General features: G+C 44.0%; 2 protein-coding genes across 3 annotated transcripts in view; both read right to left on the bottom strand.

Moving 5' to 3' along the window:
- Positions 1–5,051, bottom strand: part of ISYNA1 (inositol-3-phosphate synthase 1) — a 33,978-nt gene extending 28,927 nt beyond the window's left edge. The window contains exons 1-2 of one of the 2 annotated variants that reach the window (XM_060784898.2): positions 4,970–5,051; positions 1,756–1,874 (exon numbers count right to left, since the gene is read on the bottom strand). In XM_060784898.2, coding sequence (XP_060640881.2) covers positions 1,756–1,869 — 114 coding nt within the window. In that variant the 5' untranslated portion in view covers positions 1,870–1,874; positions 4,970–5,051. Of the gene's footprint in view, positions 1–1,755; positions 1,875–3,257; positions 3,343–4,969 lie in introns of those variants that run through there. The other variant, XM_060784897.2, reaches the window with a different exon arrangement.
- Positions 5,052–12,034: 6,983 nt separating this feature from the next.
- The window catches only part of ELL (elongation factor for RNA polymerase II), a 61,170-nt gene continuing 52,646 nt past the window's right edge, over positions 12,035–20,558 (bottom strand). Inside the window, exons 10-12 of the mRNA XM_060784899.2 lie at positions 19,538–19,709; positions 17,023–17,067; positions 12,035–13,323 (exon numbers count right to left, since the gene is read on the bottom strand). Of these exons, the coding sequence (XP_060640882.2) occupies positions 13,213–13,323; positions 17,023–17,067; positions 19,538–19,709 (328 nt within the window). The 3' untranslated portion in view covers positions 12,035–13,212. The remainder of the gene's footprint in view (positions 13,324–17,022; positions 17,068–19,537; positions 19,710–20,558) is intronic.

Below are 20,558 nucleotides of genomic sequence, written 5' to 3'. Positions count from 1 at the left end.
TCCTTACACTCCAGACACTTAGGTATGTTACATTGAAAAAACTACAGCTTGAAAAGCTCCAAAACAACAACAATCCTCAGAGCTGGAAGGGGAAGCCTTTAGTTCAGTGTTTCTCAACCTTCCTAATGCTGTGATCCCTTAATACAGTTCCTCTTGTTGTGATGACCCCCAACCATAAATTATTTTTGTTGTGACTTCATAACTGTAGTTTTGCTACATCATGTAAATATCTGATATGCAGGATGTATTTTCATTCACTGAACCACATTTGGCATAAATACCCAATATGCCTAAATTTGAATATTGGTGGGATAGGGGTTGATTTTGTCATTTGGGAGTTATAGTTGCTAAGATTTACAGTTCACCTACAATCAAAGAGTATTCTGAACTCCACCAACGTTAGAATTGAACCAAACTTGGCACATAGAACTCCCATGACCAATAGAAAATACTGGAAGAGTTTGGTGGGCATTGATCTTGAGTTTGGGAGTTGTAGTTCACCTACCTCTAGAGAGTACTGTGGACTCAAACAATGATGGATCTGGACCAAACTTGGTACGAATACTCAATATGGCCAAATGTGAACACTGGTGGAGTTTGGGGAAAATAGACCTTGACATTTTGGAGTTGTAGTTGCTGGGATTTATAGTTAACTTACAATCAAAGAGCATTCTGAACCCCACCAATGATAGAATTAGGTCAGACTTCCCACACAGAACCTCCATGACCTACAGAAAATACTGGAAGGATTTGGAATGAATTGACAGTGATTTAGGGGAGATGTAGTTCACCTACATCCACAGAGCACTGTGAACCCAAATGACTATGCCAAAGGGATTCCTAAGATCATCAGAAATATGTGTTTTCTGATGGCCTTTGAGACCCCTCTTGAACCCCCTTGTGACACCCCCCAGGGGTTCCAATCCCATGGTTGAGAAACACTGCTTTAGTTTTATCTGTGTTTCACTGTTTCTAGCATTGAATATTTACCTTTGCGTTTGTGAATGCTGGAATCCGCCCCGAGTCCCCTGAGATAGGGCAGAATACAAATAAAGTATTATTTGTATTTAATTGTTTACTAATCTCTCTGAAATGTTTCAGAGACTTCCATTCTATTCCGTAATGCTTCGGAGAGGGGATATCCCGTTCCAGTGAGTAATGAATTATTAATGAATCCTACGAATCTCCGTATTATGAAAGGGACCTCTGAAGCTTTACACAGCCCTAATAAAGCATACTATAAGCCCGGAAGGGACTTGGTCTTTGTATTGAAAGAAAGGCATACAGCAGAAGGGACCTTGCAGCTTTCAGCGCACTTGTAGGAGCACTTGTAGGCAACATAAACAACTTTCAGCCTGCCAATTTTCAGAACATTTTGGTCATGCACTGATTTTTCGGAATTTTTTTAAGAGAAAAGGAGAAAAGGAGAAAGCTGTGTGATTGGCTGACAAGGAAAAAAAACCTGTTGTCGGTCACATCCTCCTCCTCCCACCCCAAACAATTGGATACGTTACATTGAAAAAAACTACAACTTGAAATGCTCCAAAACAACAACTCTCCAAAACAACAACAGCTCTCGCAGTTCGGATGAGTAATGCAGAGATTTGTATTGACGAATCCTACGAATCTCCATATTACGGACCTCCGAAGCTTTGCACAGCCCTAATAAACTCAGAAAGGACTTGATATTCGTATTGAAAGAAAGGTATACAGCAATGGGAACCAAAAAATATTGCGCCTGGATGCCTTGGTTACCTTGGTGACGCCATCCTCTTGGCACACCTGGACCGCCTGATAGTCATACCTGGCCTCGATCACGTCCGGGGTGTACCTGACGTCCGGGCTTTCCACCACGAACGGTGCAGCCATGGACTCTGGAAAGAAAGAGAGGCATTGTTTATACCATTGTTTCTCAACCTGGGGGTCGGGACCCCGGGGGGGGGTCGCGAGGGGGTGTCGGAGGGGTCACCAAAGACCATCAGGATACACAGTATTTTCTGCTGGTCATGGGAGTTCTGTGTGGGAAGTCTGGCCCAATTCTATCATTGGTGGGGTTCGGAATGCTCTCTGATTGTAGGTGAACTATAAATCCCAGCAACTACAACTCCCAAATGTCAAGGTCTATTTTCCCCAAACTCCACCAGTGTTCACATTTGGGCATATTGAGTATTCATGCCAAGTTTAGTCCAGATCTATCATTGTTTGAGTCCACAGTGCTTTCTGGAGACAGATGAACTACAACTCCCAAACTCAAGGCCAATGCTCACCTAACCTTTCATTATTTTGTGTTGGTCATGGGTGTTCTGTGTGCCAAGTTTGGGTCAATTCCATCTCTAGTGGAGTTCAGAATGCACTTTGATTGTAGGTGAACTATAAATTCCAGCAACTACAACTCCCAAGGTGCAGAGAATGAAAATACATCCTGCCTATCAGATATTTACATGATGATTCATAACAGTAGCAAAATTCCAGTTATGAAGTAGCAACTAAAATAATTTTAGGGTTGGGGGTCACCACAACATGAGGAACCGTATTAAGGGGTCGCGGCGTTAGGAAGGTTGAGAACCACTGGCTGGGATTCATAGTTCCTATGAATTGGCGCGAATCTAAACCACCTTGCCGAAATTGGGGTGTGCATTAGATGTGCATCATATGGTCATTAGCGTTGCGCTGAGTTAAGGGCACACCGATTCCTGAGCTCACCTCTATCCTTTGCCATGCTGGGATTCGTAGTTTGGTGAGGCATCAAGAGGTGGATCACGACTGCAAATGACGGTCCCTAGGTAGTTTAAAGTGGGTTCATTCTGCAGCAGAGATGCACCCCAAAGTTTTCCTTTCCGTTGCTGGAAGCTTTGGTGCCGGAACACGACTAGATTTGATTAGACAGTGCATTCAACTCAAGGAAATACAAGGATAACAGACCTCTGTATTGCTTTTTTTGGGTGGACTCCGACTCCCAGAATCCCCAATAGGGGATGTGCTCTCCAAACATCCAGAGTTGCCGAATCCAAAGGATGGGAACTCTCTCTTGATCCCACATGAAGGAGAGTGAGACCAAGCCAGGCAATTGGGTGCCAAAGGGGTGGGTTAACCAAAGGGGTGGCTTTGCTTTGGGGAGGGGGTCCCCAGTTAGGAAGTCTGCTTCCTCTTTCCCACACACACCCTCTGTCCCGTAAACCCCTCTGCAACATGGAGAGACCCCCAACCCTGATCCAAAGCCCTTTCCCCACTTATAAGACACCCCATAAGACCCTCACCTGGCAATCCGATCACTCTCTTGAAGTTCCTGCAAAGAAGGCTGAAGCAGAGGAATGAGGGGGAGGAGGGGGCAAAGACCCTCCCACACCCCCTCATGGCTCCACCCTCAAAGCAAAAATTTCCACAGCCCCCCCCCCCCTTTTTCTCTAGGCTGCAAGGCCCAGAGGCACCAGGAGGGGAGGCATTGGCTTGAAAGGGATCCTGCACTAATTTGAAAGGAACTTTTCCCAATAATAATAGTAATAATAATAATAATAATAATAATAGATTTGAGAGGGACCCCAATAATAATAATAATAATAATAATAATAGTAATAATAGTAATAATAGTAATAATAGTAATAATAGTAATAATAGTAATAATAGTAATAATAATAGTAATAATAGTAATAATAATAATAGATTTGAAAGGGACCCCAATAATAATAATAATAATAATAATAATAATAATGGGTTGTTGTAGGTTTTTCCAGGCTATATGGCCATGTTCTGGAGGCAATTTTTCTCCTGACGTTTCGCCTGCATCTATGGCAAGCATCCTCAGAGGTAGTGAGGTCTGTTGGAAGTACCTCTGAGGATGCTTGCCATCCTCACTACCTCTGAGGATGCTTGCCATAGATGCAGGCGAAACGTCAGGAGAAAAATTGCCTCCAGAACATAGCCATATAGCCCGGAAAAACCAACAACAATCCAGTGATCCCGGCCATGAAAACCTTCGACAATACAATAATAATAATACTAATAATAATGATGGAGCCCCTGGTGGCTTAGCGGGTTAAACTGCAGAGCTGCTGAACTTGCTGACTGAAAGGTCGCAGGTTCCAATCTGGGGAGTGGCGTGAGCTCCCGCTGTTAGTCCCAGCTTCTGCCAACCTAGCAGTTCAAAACCATGTAAATATGAGTAGATCAATAGGTACCGCTCTAGCAGGAAGGTAATGGCCCTCCATACAGTCATGCCAGCCACATGACCTTGGAGGTGTCTATGGACAACGTCGGCTCTTCGGCTTAGAAATGGAGGTGAGCACCATCCCACAGAGTCGAACACGACAGGACTTAATGTTAAGGGGAAACCTTTACCTTTAATAACAATAATAATAATAATAATAATAATAATAGATATGACAGGAATCCTAAATTAAGAGAGATCGGATGTTGTCTTGACAGAATGGGGTTGGACTGGATGACCTCCTGGGATCCCTTCCAAGTCTAGGATTCTATGATTCAATACCCCTATTTCTCCATGACAGGAACCCCAGTAATCATAATAATAATAGATTGGAAAAGGACCCAATAATAATAATAATAATAGATATGACAGGAATCCTAATAATAATAATAATAATAATAATAATAATAATAGTGAAATAATAATAATAATAGTAATAATAATGGATTTGAAAGGGACCCTAATATTAATAATAGTAATATTAATAATAATAATAATATATTTGACAGGAACCCCAATAATAATAATAATAATAATAATAATAATAATAATAGTGATACTACTACTACTACTAGTACTACTACTAATAATAATAATAGATTGGGCAGGAACCCTAATAATAATAATAATAATAATAATATACTGAGCCTCTATTGACTTGGAAGAGAGAGGGCATCTTCAGGCTCGGGCTCCATGGAAAGGGACCCAAAGGTGGGACATGGATAGGGAATCAGAAAGGGGACCCTAAAGGTCATGTAGACCAACCTGGGTTTTGAAGCCCTTGCCACGAAGTCTTTCCTCTTTGTGAGCAGTCTTCGAATCAGCCTCAGCCTCCGAAGGCCTCCCTGAAACCCACCTTATCTTTGCCTGGGGGGCAAGGGTCATTGGGAGCCCGCCGGCAGAGCAAACACAGGCCCAGGCCTCTTATCTCATCCCCGGCCCCTTTGATTTTGAGCTTTTCTGCACGGCAGAACCGGCTTGGACCAGACGGCTTTGGGGGTCCCTTCCACACCAAGGGTTTTCGTTGCTGCAGGAAAAGAGATTCCGCCTAAACACATTAGGACCTCTTCAACAGTGGAACATGTTGCCTGGGAGTTCAATGGAGTCTCTTTACTTCTCTGGAGATTTTCTTAAAGCACGATGGCCGTCTGTCGGGAGGGCTTTATTGGTGTCTTGGCAGAATGGTATTGGTCTGGATGACCTCTTGGGGTCTCATTCAACTCTAGGCTTTGATAGTCCTATAGCCATGTTTCTTTGTGAACTTTCTAAAGTCTATGAGGCTGGGTGGCTATTTCTCGGGAGGGATTGGGTGGTGTCTTGGCAGAATGGGGCGGGACTAGATGGCCTCTTGGGTGTCTCTTCCAAGTCTAGGATTCAATGATCCTATAGTCCTATTTCTCCATTAAACGTTTAATGTCTATGAGGCTGGATGGCCATCTGTCAGGAAGGATTGGATGGTGTCTTGACAGAATGGATGACCTCTTGGCTTCTCTTCCAACTTTAGGATACTATGATATTATAGCCCTATTTCTCCATGAAACGTCTAATGTCTATGAGGCTGGATGGCTGTCTGTTAAGAGGGATCAGATAGTGTCTTGACAGAATGGGGTTGGGCTGGATGACCTCTTGGAGTCCCTTCCAACTTTAGGATTCTGTCATCCTATAGCCCTATTCCTCCAAGAACCTTCTAATGTTTATGAGGCTGGATGGCCATCTGTTAAGAGGGATCAGATAGTGTCTCGACAGAATGGGGTTGGTCTGGATGACCTCTTGGGGGTCTCGTCCAACTAGGCTGTGATAATCCTATAGCCCTGTTTCTCCATTAACATTGTAATGTCTATGAGGCTGGATGGCCATCTGCTGGGGGGGATCGGATGATGTCTATGCAGAATGGGTCTGGATGACCTCTTGGGGTCCCTTCCAACTTTAGGATTGTGTGATCCTATAGCCCTATTCCTTCACGAACCTTCTAATGTTTACGAGGCTGGATGGCCATCTGTTAAGAGAGATCAGATGGTGTCTCAACAGAATGGGGTTGGACTGGATGACCTCTTGGCTTCTCTTCCAACTTTAGGATACTATGATATTATAGCCCTAATTCTCCATGAAACGTCTAATGTCTATGAGGCTGGATGGCTGTCTGTTAAGAGAGATCAGATGGTGTATGGACAGAATGGGGTTGGTCTTGATGATCTCTTGGGAGTCTCGTCCAACTAGGCTGCGATGATCCTATAGTCCTGTTTCTCCATGAACATTGTAATGTCTATGAGGCTGGATGGCCATCTGCTGGGGGGGATCGGATGATGTCTATGCAGAATGGGTCTGGATGACCTTTTGGGGTCCCTTCCAACTTTAGGATGCTATGATCCTATAGCCCTATTCCTCCACGAACCTTCTAATGTTTATGAGGCTGGATGGATCTGTTAAGAGAGATCGGATTGTGTCTTGACAGAATGGGGTTGGACTGGATGACCTCTTGGCTTCTCTTCCAACTTTAGGATACTATGATATTATAGCCCTATTTCTCCATGAAACGTCTAATGTCTATGAGGCTGGATGGCTGTCTGTTAAGAGGGATCAGATAGTGTCTCGACAGAATGGGGTTGGTCTTGATGATCTCTTGGGAGTCTCGTCCAAGTAGGCTGCGATGATCCTATAGCCCTGTTTCTCCATGAACATTGTAATGTCTATGAGGCTGGATGGCCATCTGCTGGGGGGGATCGGATGACGTCTATGCAGAATGGGTCTGGATGACCTCTTGGGGTCCCTTCCAACTTTAGGATTCTGTGATCCTATAGCCCTATTCCTCCATGAACCTTCTAATGTTTATGAGGCGGGATGGATCTGTTAAGAGAGATTGGATGGTGTCTTGACAGAATGGGGTTGGACTGGATGACCTCCTGGGATCCCTTCCAAGTCTAGGATTCTATGATTAAATAGCCCTATTTTTCCATGAATTTTCTAGTGTCTTTAAGGCTGGATGGCCATCTGTCAGAGGGGATCAGATGGCGTCTTGGGAGAATAGGGTTGGTCTGGATGACCTCTTAGGGGTTCTCTTCCAACTCTCAAATTCTATGACTCTGCTTTGCTCCCATATGTTGCTGCCTCCTGCTTTGGCCTTGGAGGCCTCTTGATGCCAAGGAGGGAGGCTTGGGAAGTCCTGGATCCCAAGGCCGCCTTCATTGTTCGGAGCCAGGACAGGATGATCCCGATGGGCAGAAGCAACAGCTCTTTTGTCAGGTTGGTTTTGGCTCGGCGGATGAGCGGGTGGGTACATTTCCATTGGTGCCTTTGGCACTGACTTCCACTTGGCAAACTTGGACTTAAAAGGGAGCCCTAAAGGCCATCCAGTCCAACCCTTTTTTGCAAGGTAAAGAATGTATTGTATTGTACGGTATAGTATATAGGGTTGTTTATTGGCACAGCATGAATCAATAATTGTGATTGGAAGGCCTTTCAACAGAAGTTAGCTAGGTCTCTTTCAGGAGGGCTTTAGTTGTGTTTTCTTCCTTTTCCGAATGGAGTTGGGTTTGCTGCCCCCTTCCAGCTCTATTGCTATGACTTGAGGGCATTTTTTGGGCATGGAAGGGTGGAGGGGATTGGACTAGATGGCCTTTGGGGTCCGTTCCGATTATTTATCCTTGACGGTGGTAGATTTCCACTGGAACCTGGAAGGAGGCTTTTGGCTCATGGATCAACCAGAGTGCTAGAAGACTTTTTGGGGGGCCTCCAAGGCTGCCTTGACATTGATACTCATTGCATTTCGGGGGGGGGGGGATGGGTGTTGTCCCTGGCACTGGGGACAAAAATTGGGAGCCAATGGGAAATTTCCATTCCGAGAAGTCAGCAGAAAGTCCTGTCTCTGTAGGCCATTGGGCATCTTTTAGGAGGGCTTTGACTGTGCATACATACTCGGACAAAGGGGGTTGGACTAGATGACTTCTTGGGATCCCTTCCAACTCTAGGGTTCTGTGATACTATAGCTCTATTTCTCTATGGAACTTCTATTGTCTATGAGGTCGAATGGCCATCTGTCAGGAGGGTTTGGATGGTGTCCTCATGCCTGGTGTAATGAGGTTCGACTAGATGGCCTTTTGAGACCCCTTCCAACTCTAGGATTCTAAACTATAGCCCTATTACACTAAAGAGTTCTACCATCTATGAGGTTGAATGGCCATCTCTCAGGAGGATTTGGATGGTGTCCACATGCCTGGCGAGGTTGGACTAGATGACCTTTTGAGGCCCCTTCCAATTCTAGGATTTTATACTATAGCTCTATTTCTTTATGGAGTTCTACCATCTATGAGGTTGAATGGCCATCTCTCAGGAGGGTTTGGATGGTGTCCTCATGCCTGACGTAATCAGGTTCGACTAGATGGCCGTTTGGATGGTGTCCACACGCCTGGTGTAATGAGGTTGGACTAGATGACCTTTTGAGGCCCTTTCCAACTCTAGGATTCTATACTATAGCTCTATTTCTTTATGGAGTTCTACCAACTATGAGGTTGAATGGCCATCTGTCAGGAGGGTTTGGGTGGTGTCCTCCTGCCTAGCAGAATGAGTCCCCTTCTAACTAGGATTCTACACTATAGCCCTATTACACTATGGAGTTCTACCATCTATGAGGTTGAACGACCATCTGTCAGGAGGGTTTGGATGGTGTCCTCATGCTTGGCGTAATGAGGTTGGACTAGATGGCCTTTTGAGGCCCCTTCCAACTCTAGGATTCTATACTATAGCTCTATTTCTTTATGGAGTTCTACCATCTATCAGGAGTTTTTTGCAGTATAATGAAGTTTTTCTATGTTTTTAGAACCAAATAGGAAATATTCATACCCATAAGCATAGGCGGATTGCCATCAATCGGGAGGGATCGGATGGTGTTTCCCTGCCGGGAAGAAAGCATCCCAATACATCATAGTATCAAAAGAGGCGGTGGTCTCTCCCCTGCTGAAGAAACCAGATTGTTTGGTTCCCCCCAGTTACCGCCCAGTTTCGAATCTTTTGTTTCTGGGCAAGGTGATTGAGAGCGCAGCAGCGGAGCAGTTGCAGCAATTCCTAGGACGACACAGCCGGACTAGATCCCTTCCAGTCCGGCATCTGTGCGGGACACGGGACAGAGACTGTGCTGGTCTCCATCACGGATCACCTTCGATGCCAGCTTGGCCAGGGCGGGTTGGTGCTGCTTGTGTTATTGGATCTCACAGCAGCATTTGACACAGTCGACCACAATCTTTGTTGCTGTTGGATTCAGGGGGACAGCTTTAAACTGGCTGTCCGCCTTTCTTCACAACCGTGGACAGTGAGTAGAGAGGGGAGGCCTGGTCTCTGAGAGGTCCCCTCTATCTTGTGGGGTTCCTCAGGGGGCCATTCTCTCCCCTCTGTTGTTTAACATCTATATGCGACCACTTGCTCAGCTGGTTCGAGGTTTTGGGCTTGAGTGTTACCAGTACGCTGATGACACGGACTCTGTACCCGATTATTTCCATCAGTGCCTCGAGGCCGTTACTGGATGGCTGCGTGCCAGCAGGTTGAGGGTGAATCCAGCAAAGGCGGAGATCCTATGGCTGGGTCGATCGGGCAGTGGGGATATCCAGCTGCCTACCCTGGATGGCGAGGCGCTACACCCGTCATCGTTGGTAAATAGTCTGGGAGTCCTTTTGGACCCTCTGCTGACGATGGAGGCCCAGGTCTCTGCCGCTAGCAGAACCGCCTTTTTTCTTCTGCGGCAGGCTAGACGGCTGGCCTCCTACCTGTCCGGGGACGACCTAGCTGCAGTGATCCAGGCCACGATCATCTCAAGACTGGACTACTCTAACGCCCTCTACATTGGCCTTCCTCTGTTGGTGATCCGGAAACTCAAGTTGGTACAAAAGGCAGCTGCTCGGCTTCTTGCTGGAATTCCAATGAGATGCCACATAACACCAATCTTACTACAGCTACATTGGTTACCAATTGAGCACCGGATTGCTTTCAAAGTGATGGTACTCACCTTTAAGGCCTTGCATGGTCTGGGGCCGATGTAGCTGAGGGACCGCCTCACCCCCTACCAACCCCAGAGATCCCTCCGTTCTGAGGACCAAGATCTATTGGAAATTCCCAGTGTCAACACCTTGCGTCTAACAGCAACCAGACGCAGCCTTTTCAGCAGTGGCACCATCGCTCTGGAACACTCTGCCACCTGAAGTCCGTGCCTTGCGGGACTTATCAGCGTTCCGCAGGGCATGTAAGGCTTTTGATCTTTGATATTGCTGTTTTTTAAATTGTTTTAGATTTTAGTCTCTTCTTGTAAGCCGCTCCGAGCCCTAAGGGAGTGGCGGTATATAAGTTTGAATAATAAATAAATAGTTTACCTACATCCAGAGTGCACTATGAACCCAAACAATGATGGATCTGGGCCAAACTTGGCATGTATGCCCGATATGCCCACATTTGAATACTGGTGGGTTTTGAAGGGAATTAGCCTGGACATTGTGTAGTTGTAGGTACTGGGATTTATAGTTCACCCGTAATTAATGAGCACTCTGAACTCCATCAAAGATGGAACTGGACCAAACTTCACACACAGAGCCTCCATGAACAGCAAAACATACTGGGGGCCTTTGGGGGAAATTCACCTCGATTGGGGGGAGTTGTAGTTCACTTATATCCAGAAAGCACTGTGAACCCAAACACCAATGGATCTGGACCAAACTTGGCACACATACCCGATATGTCGAAATTTGATTACTGGTGGGGTTTGAGGGAAACTGACCTTCCTTTCTTGGAGTTGTAGTTCACCCACAACCAGAGAAACGGTGACCACCGCTGATGGACCTGGACCAAATTTGGCACACAGAACCCCCATGACTAACTCAATCTATTGGAGGGGTTTGAGGGGACTGACTCATCATCGTGGCAGTTGTAGTTTACCCTACAGCCAGAAAGTACACTGAACCCTACCAATGATGCATCCAGAGCAAACTTGCCCAACATAACGAACTTTAAGTAGTGATGGAGTTTACTGGGGTGAACAGGGCATGATGTGAGTTGTAGTTCACCCACAACCAGAGAAACAGTGACCTCCACCGCTGATGGACCTGGAGTTGTAGTTCACCCACAACCAGAGAAATGATGACCTCCACCGCTGATGGACCTGGACCAAACTTGGCACACAGAACCCCCCATGACTAACTCAACCTACTGGAGGTGTTTGAGGGGACTGACTCATCATCGTGAGAGTTGTAGTTCATCCTACAGCCAGAAAGTACACTGAACCCCACCAGAGCAAACTTGCCCAACATAACAAACTTTAAATAGTGATGGAGTTTATTGGGGTGAACATGGCATGATGTGAGTTGTAGTTCACCCACAACCTTATGCATTTTGCGCTATTACAAAAATGACTTTTTCAAATAGCCATAGCTCCCACTCCTCAGGAGACACCAATGGCCCTCCAATGACATTGCAGGTTATAGTGAGCGCCGTAAACATGTCCAAGAGCCGTGCCGATGTCCTCCACCAACACCATTCTGCCCACCGCCCAAGTTAAGGCTTTCATACGGGGCCAATTCCATTCTAGATTTTATGTGTTTCCTCCACCACAGACACCACAGTGTTTCTGACTCTCTCCATTGGTGTGGAATTTGCATGATCCCACCCACTGCCTTTCCCTTAACCCTTTCCTATTCTTTTCTATGGTGCACAGCAAACAGATAAATTGATCAGCAACTGAACATACTAGAGAAGTTTGGGGAGAATTCACCATGATTTATAGGAGTTAAAGAGGGGGAAAAAACCCTAATTTGGGACAAATTAAGAAGAGTTGAAATGGCAAAAAGGGGCATCAAACAGGACATCAAGACATATTTTAATGATTTTTAAAACCTCCAAAAACCAAGCAAGCAAAAGCTGGCAAGTCACAGTATTTCTCCGCCTTCCATCCCGATTAAATATATCTATCCGAAATCCTAGAACGTTCCAGAACATATATATTTTTTTATTTATATTTATACATACATATATATATCTTTCTTATATGTACACAAGTGTGTAATATACACATTACATCTTTGTATCCAACTCTGGTTTGCAAAAAATATCGTAGGAAGGGGTTTTTTCCCCCCTCCCCCATCTCTGTGCTCATCTCTTTAAAAGAAAACAACAACACTGTACTCAAATATCTCCAAAAAACAATCTCACATTTAAGATTTGTCATCAAAGGGACACAGGTTCCACATAAGTGTGCGCATTTCGATAAATTACTTCCCACGATGGTTTTAAAATGGGAAATGAGGAAAGCGTGAAAAGAGCTAAAAATGGCAGAAGAGCCTTAATAATGGTTTTCCGTCTCATTTTGGGGCTCCACTGAAAAACCCCAAGGAAATGGATCAAGTTTGATTAGTTATGCCATTTTTCATCACCTTTGTCTTTTAATCTCTGCAACTTTGTTTTGCGCGGAATTTGATTAATTTGAGTTAATCAAAAGCTCATCAGCCTATCTGTGTCATTGTTTCCTCTTGAGTTGTGCCCTCCCACGGAGCATCCCTACAACTGATTGGCTCCCTACATAGACCCATCCCCAGCCGCTATGCTTCGATTGCAACGACTTTGGGAAGAAAGAGGTTATGATGATGATGATGGTGACACTTTTCCACAGAACGGCAAAGATACCAAGAGAGCAAAAAACCAGCGAGGCCAAGAGGAGAGCAAAAGCCCAACGAGAAGATGGAGAGCGGGCGCAAAAGGGGTCTGAGACCCCCATCGGAAACCATTTTCCAACACTAGTAGGACGAGAAAAAGGCTGCGGTTTTCTCAAAGCAAACATCACAATAAGTGGGGACTTAACATCACAGGCAGCAGCATCTTTGGGAAGGGGAACTGCCCTGAAATGACGCCGAGCCGCCATTCATGGGTGTGCTTTCTGTTTTAATATTGGGATATTATTGTGTCGCATTAAAAAGGGTAAAAGGCACCCCAAACTTTGTCTCAACACCCTGCTGGCCCGCCTCTTCTTCTCCCGTTCGGTGTCAAGGCTCCAACAGCTGCTCGTCATACTCGGTAATCATTTTCTTGATGTGAGCCAGCTTGTAGTGCAGGTACTCACAGCGGTTCTTCTCCTGGCAGTAAAGAGGGTTCGACTATAATGTTGGAGGGAAGAAAAAGGGAAAAATATATATATCCATCTATATCTATATATATATAAATGCTCTGTGCATAATGAGTACCTTAGAAACAAAAGAACCAATGAACGAAATCACACCAAATTTGGCAACAAAACGTCTCACAACAGAAGGAGTGACCATCACTCAAAAATTACGATTTTGTCATTTGGGAGTTGTAGTTGCTGGGATTTATAGTTCTTAAATACACAGATGTCTATAATATGCCAAGAGAAGAAAAGTAGGTATATAGTATATGTAATGAACTGCCCACTTCTGTAGAACCTCTCTTAAAGTTATTTTAAATAAATAAAATTTATTTAAAATTGAATAAAATTTAAGAGAGGTTCTACAGAAGTGGGCAGTTCATTACATATACTATATACCTACCTTTCTTCTCTTGGGATTTATAGTTCACCTACAATCAAAGAGCATTCTGAACCCCACCAACAATGGAATTGAACCAAACATGACATACAGGACTCCCATGACCAACAGAAAATACTAGGGGGTTTGGTGGACATTGACCTTGAGTTAGGGAGTTGTAGTTCACCTACATCCAGAGAGCACTGTGGACTCAAACAATGATGGATCTGGACCAAACTTGGCACAAGCACTCAATACGCCCAAATATAAACACAGATGGAGATTGGGGGAAATAGACCTTGACATTTGGGAGTTGTAGTTACTGGGATTTATAGTTCACCTACAATCAAGGAGCATTCTGAACCCCACCAGAGACAGAATTGGGGCAAAATTCCCACACAGAACCCCCATGACCAACAGAAAATACTTAAGGCCATCCAATCCAACTCACTTCATCAGGGCAAGAAAATGTAATCAAAGTCCTCCTGATAAAGAGCCATCCAGCCATAGAGATCGATAGATAGATAGATATTATTCACACACACACAGATATAGTATCATAGATTTGAAAGGGACCCTTAAAAGAGGACAATGAGCACGCCTGGTGGGGACGAGAGACAGGGCCTTCTCGGTGGTGGCCCCTCGGCTGTGGAACGCCCTTCCTGCAGATATTAGATCGACCCCCTCCTTGCTGGCATTCCGGAGGAAAGTAAAGACCTAGCTGTTTGAACAGGCATTCGACTAAGCAGTGTGATTGATTGACTGATTATCGGAACACGGAATAATGGATAACGAGTTTGGATTCTGATTTCATTGATTAGACCTGATGGATTTGTTATATTGATGTATTGATGTACTGATGCTGATATTTAATGACTTGTGATGCTATTGCTTTTAAATGCCTAATGATTTTGTATTGTGTATACCTAAACTGTTGTAAACTGCTCTGAGTCGCCTAAGGGCCGAGAAGAGCGGTATACAAATAAAGTAAATAAATAAATAATAAATCTTGCATGTTCCAGAGTGGGCAAACCAGACACTCTCCACATCAACACTGACAAAGAAACAGCAAGAATTACTGTTTACCCACAAGCAGAAAGAAATTACATATATTAGAAACCAACACTTTCTCATTACTTTATTTTCCAGATCACTAGACTGGGCCACAGCAACGCGTGGCAGGGGACAGCTAGTACATAATAAAAGTGAAAATAGAAGTGTGTGTGTGGCTGGGATGTCCACTTATAGACAAGCTCCTGCCTCCACAAACAGCCATAGCTCCCACTCCTCCGGAGACACCAATGGCCCTCCTTCCAATGACATTGCAGGTTATAGAGAGCACCACGAACATGTCCAAGACCCCTGCTTTGTCCTCCACCAACACCATTCTGCCCACCATCTATATGAGGACAATTCTATCCTAGATTTAATGTGTTTCCTCCACCACAGACATCCCAGTGGACTCTCTCCACTGGTGTGGAATTTGCATGACCCCGCCCACTGCCTATTCCTTAACCCACGGCCCTCCAAGGTCATTTACCCGGCCTTCGCTCAGGGTCAACCTAAGTCTGAAACGACTTGAAAGCACACAACAACAACAATCCTCTCTCATCAGCCCAAAGCAGGTCCACATTTCCCAAAGGGCCCAAAGTTACATAATGAATGTCAACAAGGACAAATGTAAGATGAGACTCTTAAGTAGAAAAAAAAATGAAATGCTAAGATACAGGATGAGTGACACCTGGCTCGACAACAGAGATTAATGTGCAAAACATGGCATGATGTGAGTTGTAGTGCACCCACAACCTTATGCATTTTGTACAATTAAACATGCAATTTTTCAAATAACCTGGACCATTCGGGAGGTCAACCTGGCATGATGGGAGTTGTAGTTCACCCACAACCTTATGCATTTTGTACAATTAAACATGCAATTTTTCAAATAACCTGGGCAACGCCGGTTACCCTAGCTAGTATATAATAAAGAGCCCAAGGTTACATAATGAATGTCAACAAGGACAAATGTAAGATGAGACTCTTAAGTAGAAAAAAAAATGAAATGCTAAGATACAGGATGAGTGACATCTGGCTTGACAACAGAGATTCATGTGCAAAACCGGGACTGTGGTGCAGCTGGCTGAGTGTCACTTCTGACCAAAGATCACTTCTGACCAAAAGGTCATGAGTTTGAAGCCAGCCCGGGTCGGAGTGAGCTTCCGACCAATTGTGTAGCTTGTTGTCGACCTTTGCAACCCGAAAGACAGTAGGAGAATTAGGTACCACCTATGTGTGGAGAGGCTAATTTAACTAATTTAAGAGGCCATAAAAAAGACTCCAGCAAAGCATGCAGGGAATGCGGAAGTACTTCATCAGTGTCACAGATGTACGATGAAAGCGACAGCTCCCCTGGCGGCCAGAAAAGTTAAATAGCCTCTGACTGTCTGTCTATATCTGTTGTGTGTCTTTGGCTTTGAATGTTTGCCATATATGTGTACATTATAATCTGCCCTGAGTCCCCTGCGGGGTTAGAAGGGCGGGATATAAATACTGTAAATAATAATAATATTAATAATAATAATAATAATAATAATAATAAAAAAAAGATCTTGGAGTCTTGGTGGAGAACAAGCTGAACATGAGCCAACACTGTGATGTAGCAGATCAAAAAGACAAAGGGATTTTGGACTGCATCCAAAGGAGTCTAGATTGAGAGAAGTCATGGTGTCTCTCTACTCTTGCTTTGGTTAGATCTCTATACCTGGAATATCACTGTGTCCAATTCTGGGCAACACAGTTTAAAAGAGATATTGACTCTAACCTGGAAGGTGTCCAGGGAAAGACAAAAACTAAAATGATCCAAGGTCTGGAGACCATGAATACTCCCTATGAGGAGCGTCTTAAAGATCTGGGTCTGTTTATCCTGGAGAAGAGAAGGGTGCCATGTATAAATATGTGAAAGAGGGAGCAGGCTTGTTGTCTGCTGTCCTGGAAACTAGGACTCAGAGGAATGCATTCAAGTGACAGGAAAAGAGATTCCAGTTAACATTAGGAAAAACTTCCTGATTGTAAGAAAAGTTGTTTAGCAGTGGAACTCTCTGCCTTGGAGTCTGATGGAAGCTCCTTCCTTGGAGGCTTTGAAACAGAGGCTGGATGGCTATCTGTTGGGGGTGCTTTGATTGTGTTCTCCCTGCATGGCAGATTGGAGTTGGACTACTTGGCCCATGGAGTCTCTTCCAACGCTGGGATTCTATGAAAGGGACTCTTCACCAAGGCTCTTGCAGCCCACCCTGTGCCCAAGACCCACCGACTCACTTTTTTGATTTTCCGGTATTCCTGCAAGATCTGGTCATGGATAGTCTGCAAAAGAAAAACGACAACAATTGGCACCAAACATGACAAGAAGACCGTGGAACTTGTACATTTCTGATGGTTCGAGACCCAGGCAAGAGGTGGAGAAGTCACTCTCTCTCAACCTCATGTTTCAATATTTTTTAACTGACTTATGTTTAATTATTATTATTATACTAGCTGTCCCCTGCCATGCGTTGCTGTGGCCCACATGGGGGTTCTGTGTGGGAGGCTTGGCCCATAATCCCGCCTACTGCCCCCCCCTTAACCCTTTCCTAATCTATTCAACTCTTGTCTACACAACAAACAAAGCAGAACTAATCAGCAACTCAACATACTGAAGGATTTCAGGGGATTGACTCCACATGATGGCAGTTGTAGTTCACCCTGCATATAGTCAAGAGCTCTGTGACCCACACTGATAATGGACCTAGACCACATTTGACACCTACCATGAACAAAGAAATATACTGGAGAGGTTTGGGGGAAATATACCGTGATTTATAGCCATTGTAGGTACTGGGATTTATAGTTCATCTGCTATCAGAGAGGACACTGCACTCAACAGATGATGGATCTGGACCTAACTTGGCACACAGAACCCCCATGACAAACTGAACGTAGCAGAGGGATTTGATGGGGCTGACCCACTATGGGGGGAGTTGTAGTTTACCCTGCAGCCAGAAAGCACATGAACCCCACTGATGATGCACCTAGAGCAAACTTGTCCAACATGACAAACAAGTATTGATGGAATTTCTTGGGGTTAACCTTGCATGATGGGAGTTGTAGTTCACCCACAACCTTATGCATTTTGTACAATTAAAAATGCAATTTTTCAAATAACCCGGACCATTCAGGAGGTCAACCTGGCATGATGGGAGTTGTAGTTCACCCACAACCTTATGCATTTTGTACAATAAAAAATGCAATTTTTCAAATAACCCGGACCATTCAGGTCAATCTGGCATGATGAGAGTTGCAGTTCACCCACAACCTTATGCATTTTGTACAATTAAAAATGACTTTTTCAAATAGCCCGGGCAACGCAGGTTACCCTAGCTAATATATAATAAAGGGCCCAAAGTTACATAATGAATGTCAACAAGGACAAATGTAAGATGAGACTCTTAAGTAGAAAAAAAATGAAATGCTAAGATACAGGATGAGTGACACCTGGCTCGACAACAGAGATTAATGTGCAAAACATGGCATGATGTGAGTTGTAGTGCACCCACAACCTTATGCATTTTGTACAATTAAAAAACTGACTTTTTCATATAACCTGGGCAACGCTGGGTACCCAAGCTAGTATTTAATAAAATGAGAATTCAATATTATATCATAATAATATAATGTATAATAATAAAATATAACAATAATAATATAATACAGTCTATAAGGCTGGATGGTCATCTGTCGGGCGGTATCAGATAGTGTCGCAATGCCTGGGCGAATGGGGTTGGAATGGGGTTCCAACTCTGGGATTGTATGATTCTGTAACTCTGTTTCTCCGTGAACATTATAATGTTCATAAAGTTGGACGGCCATCTGTCAGGAGGGATTTAATGGTGTCTTGCAAAACGGGGTTGGACCGGATGGCCCTTGGGGGTCTCTCCTGACTCTAGGATTATATGATTCTAAAATATAATTATATTACATCATAATATATAATAATAAAATGATTTTTTTTTGTCGTGTCAGGAGTGACCTGAGAAACTGCAAGTCGCTCCTGGTGTGAGAGAATTGGTCGTCTGCAAGGACGTTGCCCAGGGGACGCCCAGATGATTTGTTGTTTTATCATCCTTGTGGGAGGCTTCTCTCACGTCCCCGCATGAGGAGCTGGAGCTGATAGAGGGAGCTCATCCGCCTCTCCCCGGATTTGAACCTGCGACCTGTCGGTCTTCAGTCCTGCCAGCACAGGAGTTTAACCCACTGCGCCACCGGGGGCTCCATAAAATAAAATAAAATAAAATAATATTATAATAATATAATATATAATATGTAACAATTATAATATAATATAGTGTATAAGGCTGGATGGCCATCTGTCGGGAAGGATCAGATGGTGTCTCAATGCCTGGATGAATGGGGTTGGAGGTCTCTTCCAACTCTAGGATTGTATGATTATATAATATAAAAATATTACATTATTATAATGTATGATCATAATAAAAAACATATAAGATCATATAATGCCGGGTACACAAGCTAGTAAATAAATAAAATAAAATAAATAAGTATGAGGATGGATGAATTATGAGAATGAATGCTCCCTTGGTACCAAATTGCTGTATGATTTTAAATGCTGAATAAAAGTTACACGCAGGGTGTTTAAACCGACATCTGGTATCTTTGGAGATTTTTTCCAGCCTAGAGGCTCAAAAGTGCAGCTTATTCCGTCTCCCCCTTTGCTAAATAGAACACAAACACCATTTGTTTACACCACACGTTTAACCCGATTTTAACTATGCTGCACCTTGTATTCCTCGGTGCCTGGTGAAAGCTGCCTGAGCTGTGCATCCAGCTGCATGAAGTGGTGCGTGATGCTCTCAATGCGCGCGTGGAGGTCACGGTACTCGTTGTACTCGGCATTGAAGTCGTTCTTGTAGCTCTGGCGTTGATCCACAGTGGTGATGGGGGTGTATTTGCTGGCGGGGTGAGAAGAAACAGGGAAAGGGCCAAATGAGGGGAGACAAGGCAATTCCAGCATCCATGAGTCTATAGTGTCCAGATTGAGGGAATTCAAAGCCCTGTTCTCTTCTGCTTTGGGAAGATCTCACCTGGGGTAATAACCCTGTGTCCAGTTCTGGGAAAAGCAATTCAAGGAGGAGACAGACAAGAGGGAAGGCTGGATGGTCATCTGTTGGGAGGGATTTGATTGTGCTTTCACTGCATGGCATGGCAGAAGGGGGTTGGAGGCCATCTGTCAGGGGTGCTTTGATTGTGCTTTTCCTGCATGGAAGAAGGGGGTTGGACTAGATGGCCATTCTGGTCTCTTCCAATTCTATTATTATTATTATTATTATTATTATTATTATTATTATTATTATTACTAAATAATAATAATAATAATAATAATAATAATAATAATAATAATACAGATGCCATCTGTCTGGGGTGCTTTGATTGTGCTTTTCCTGCATGGCAGAAGGGGGTTGGACTAAACGGCCCATGAGGTATCTTCCAATTCTTCTTCTTCTTCTTCTTCTTCTTCTTCTTCTTCTTCTTATTATTATTATTATTATTATTATTATTATTATATAATAACAATACCGATGCCATCTGCCTGTGGTGCTTTGACTGTGCTTTTCCTGCATGGCAAAAAGCTGTTGGACTAAATGGCCCATGTGGTATCTTCCAATTCTTCTTCTTCTTCTTCTTCTTATTATTATTATTATTCAATAATAATAGTAATAAGAATAACAATAATAATACAATCTGTCTGGGGTGCTTTGACTGAGCTTTTCCTGCATGGCAGAAGGGGGTTGGACGAGACG

Source organism: Anolis sagrei, chromosome X (assembly GCF_037176765.1).
Source record: "Anolis sagrei isolate rAnoSag1 chromosome X, rAnoSag1.mat, whole genome shotgun sequence".
Classification (NCBI taxonomy): domain Eukaryota; kingdom Metazoa; phylum Chordata; class Lepidosauria; order Squamata; family Dactyloidae; genus Anolis; species Anolis sagrei.
The sequence above is the reverse complement of the archived record's forward strand: the minus strand, read 5'-3'. Positions and strand labels throughout refer to the sequence as shown.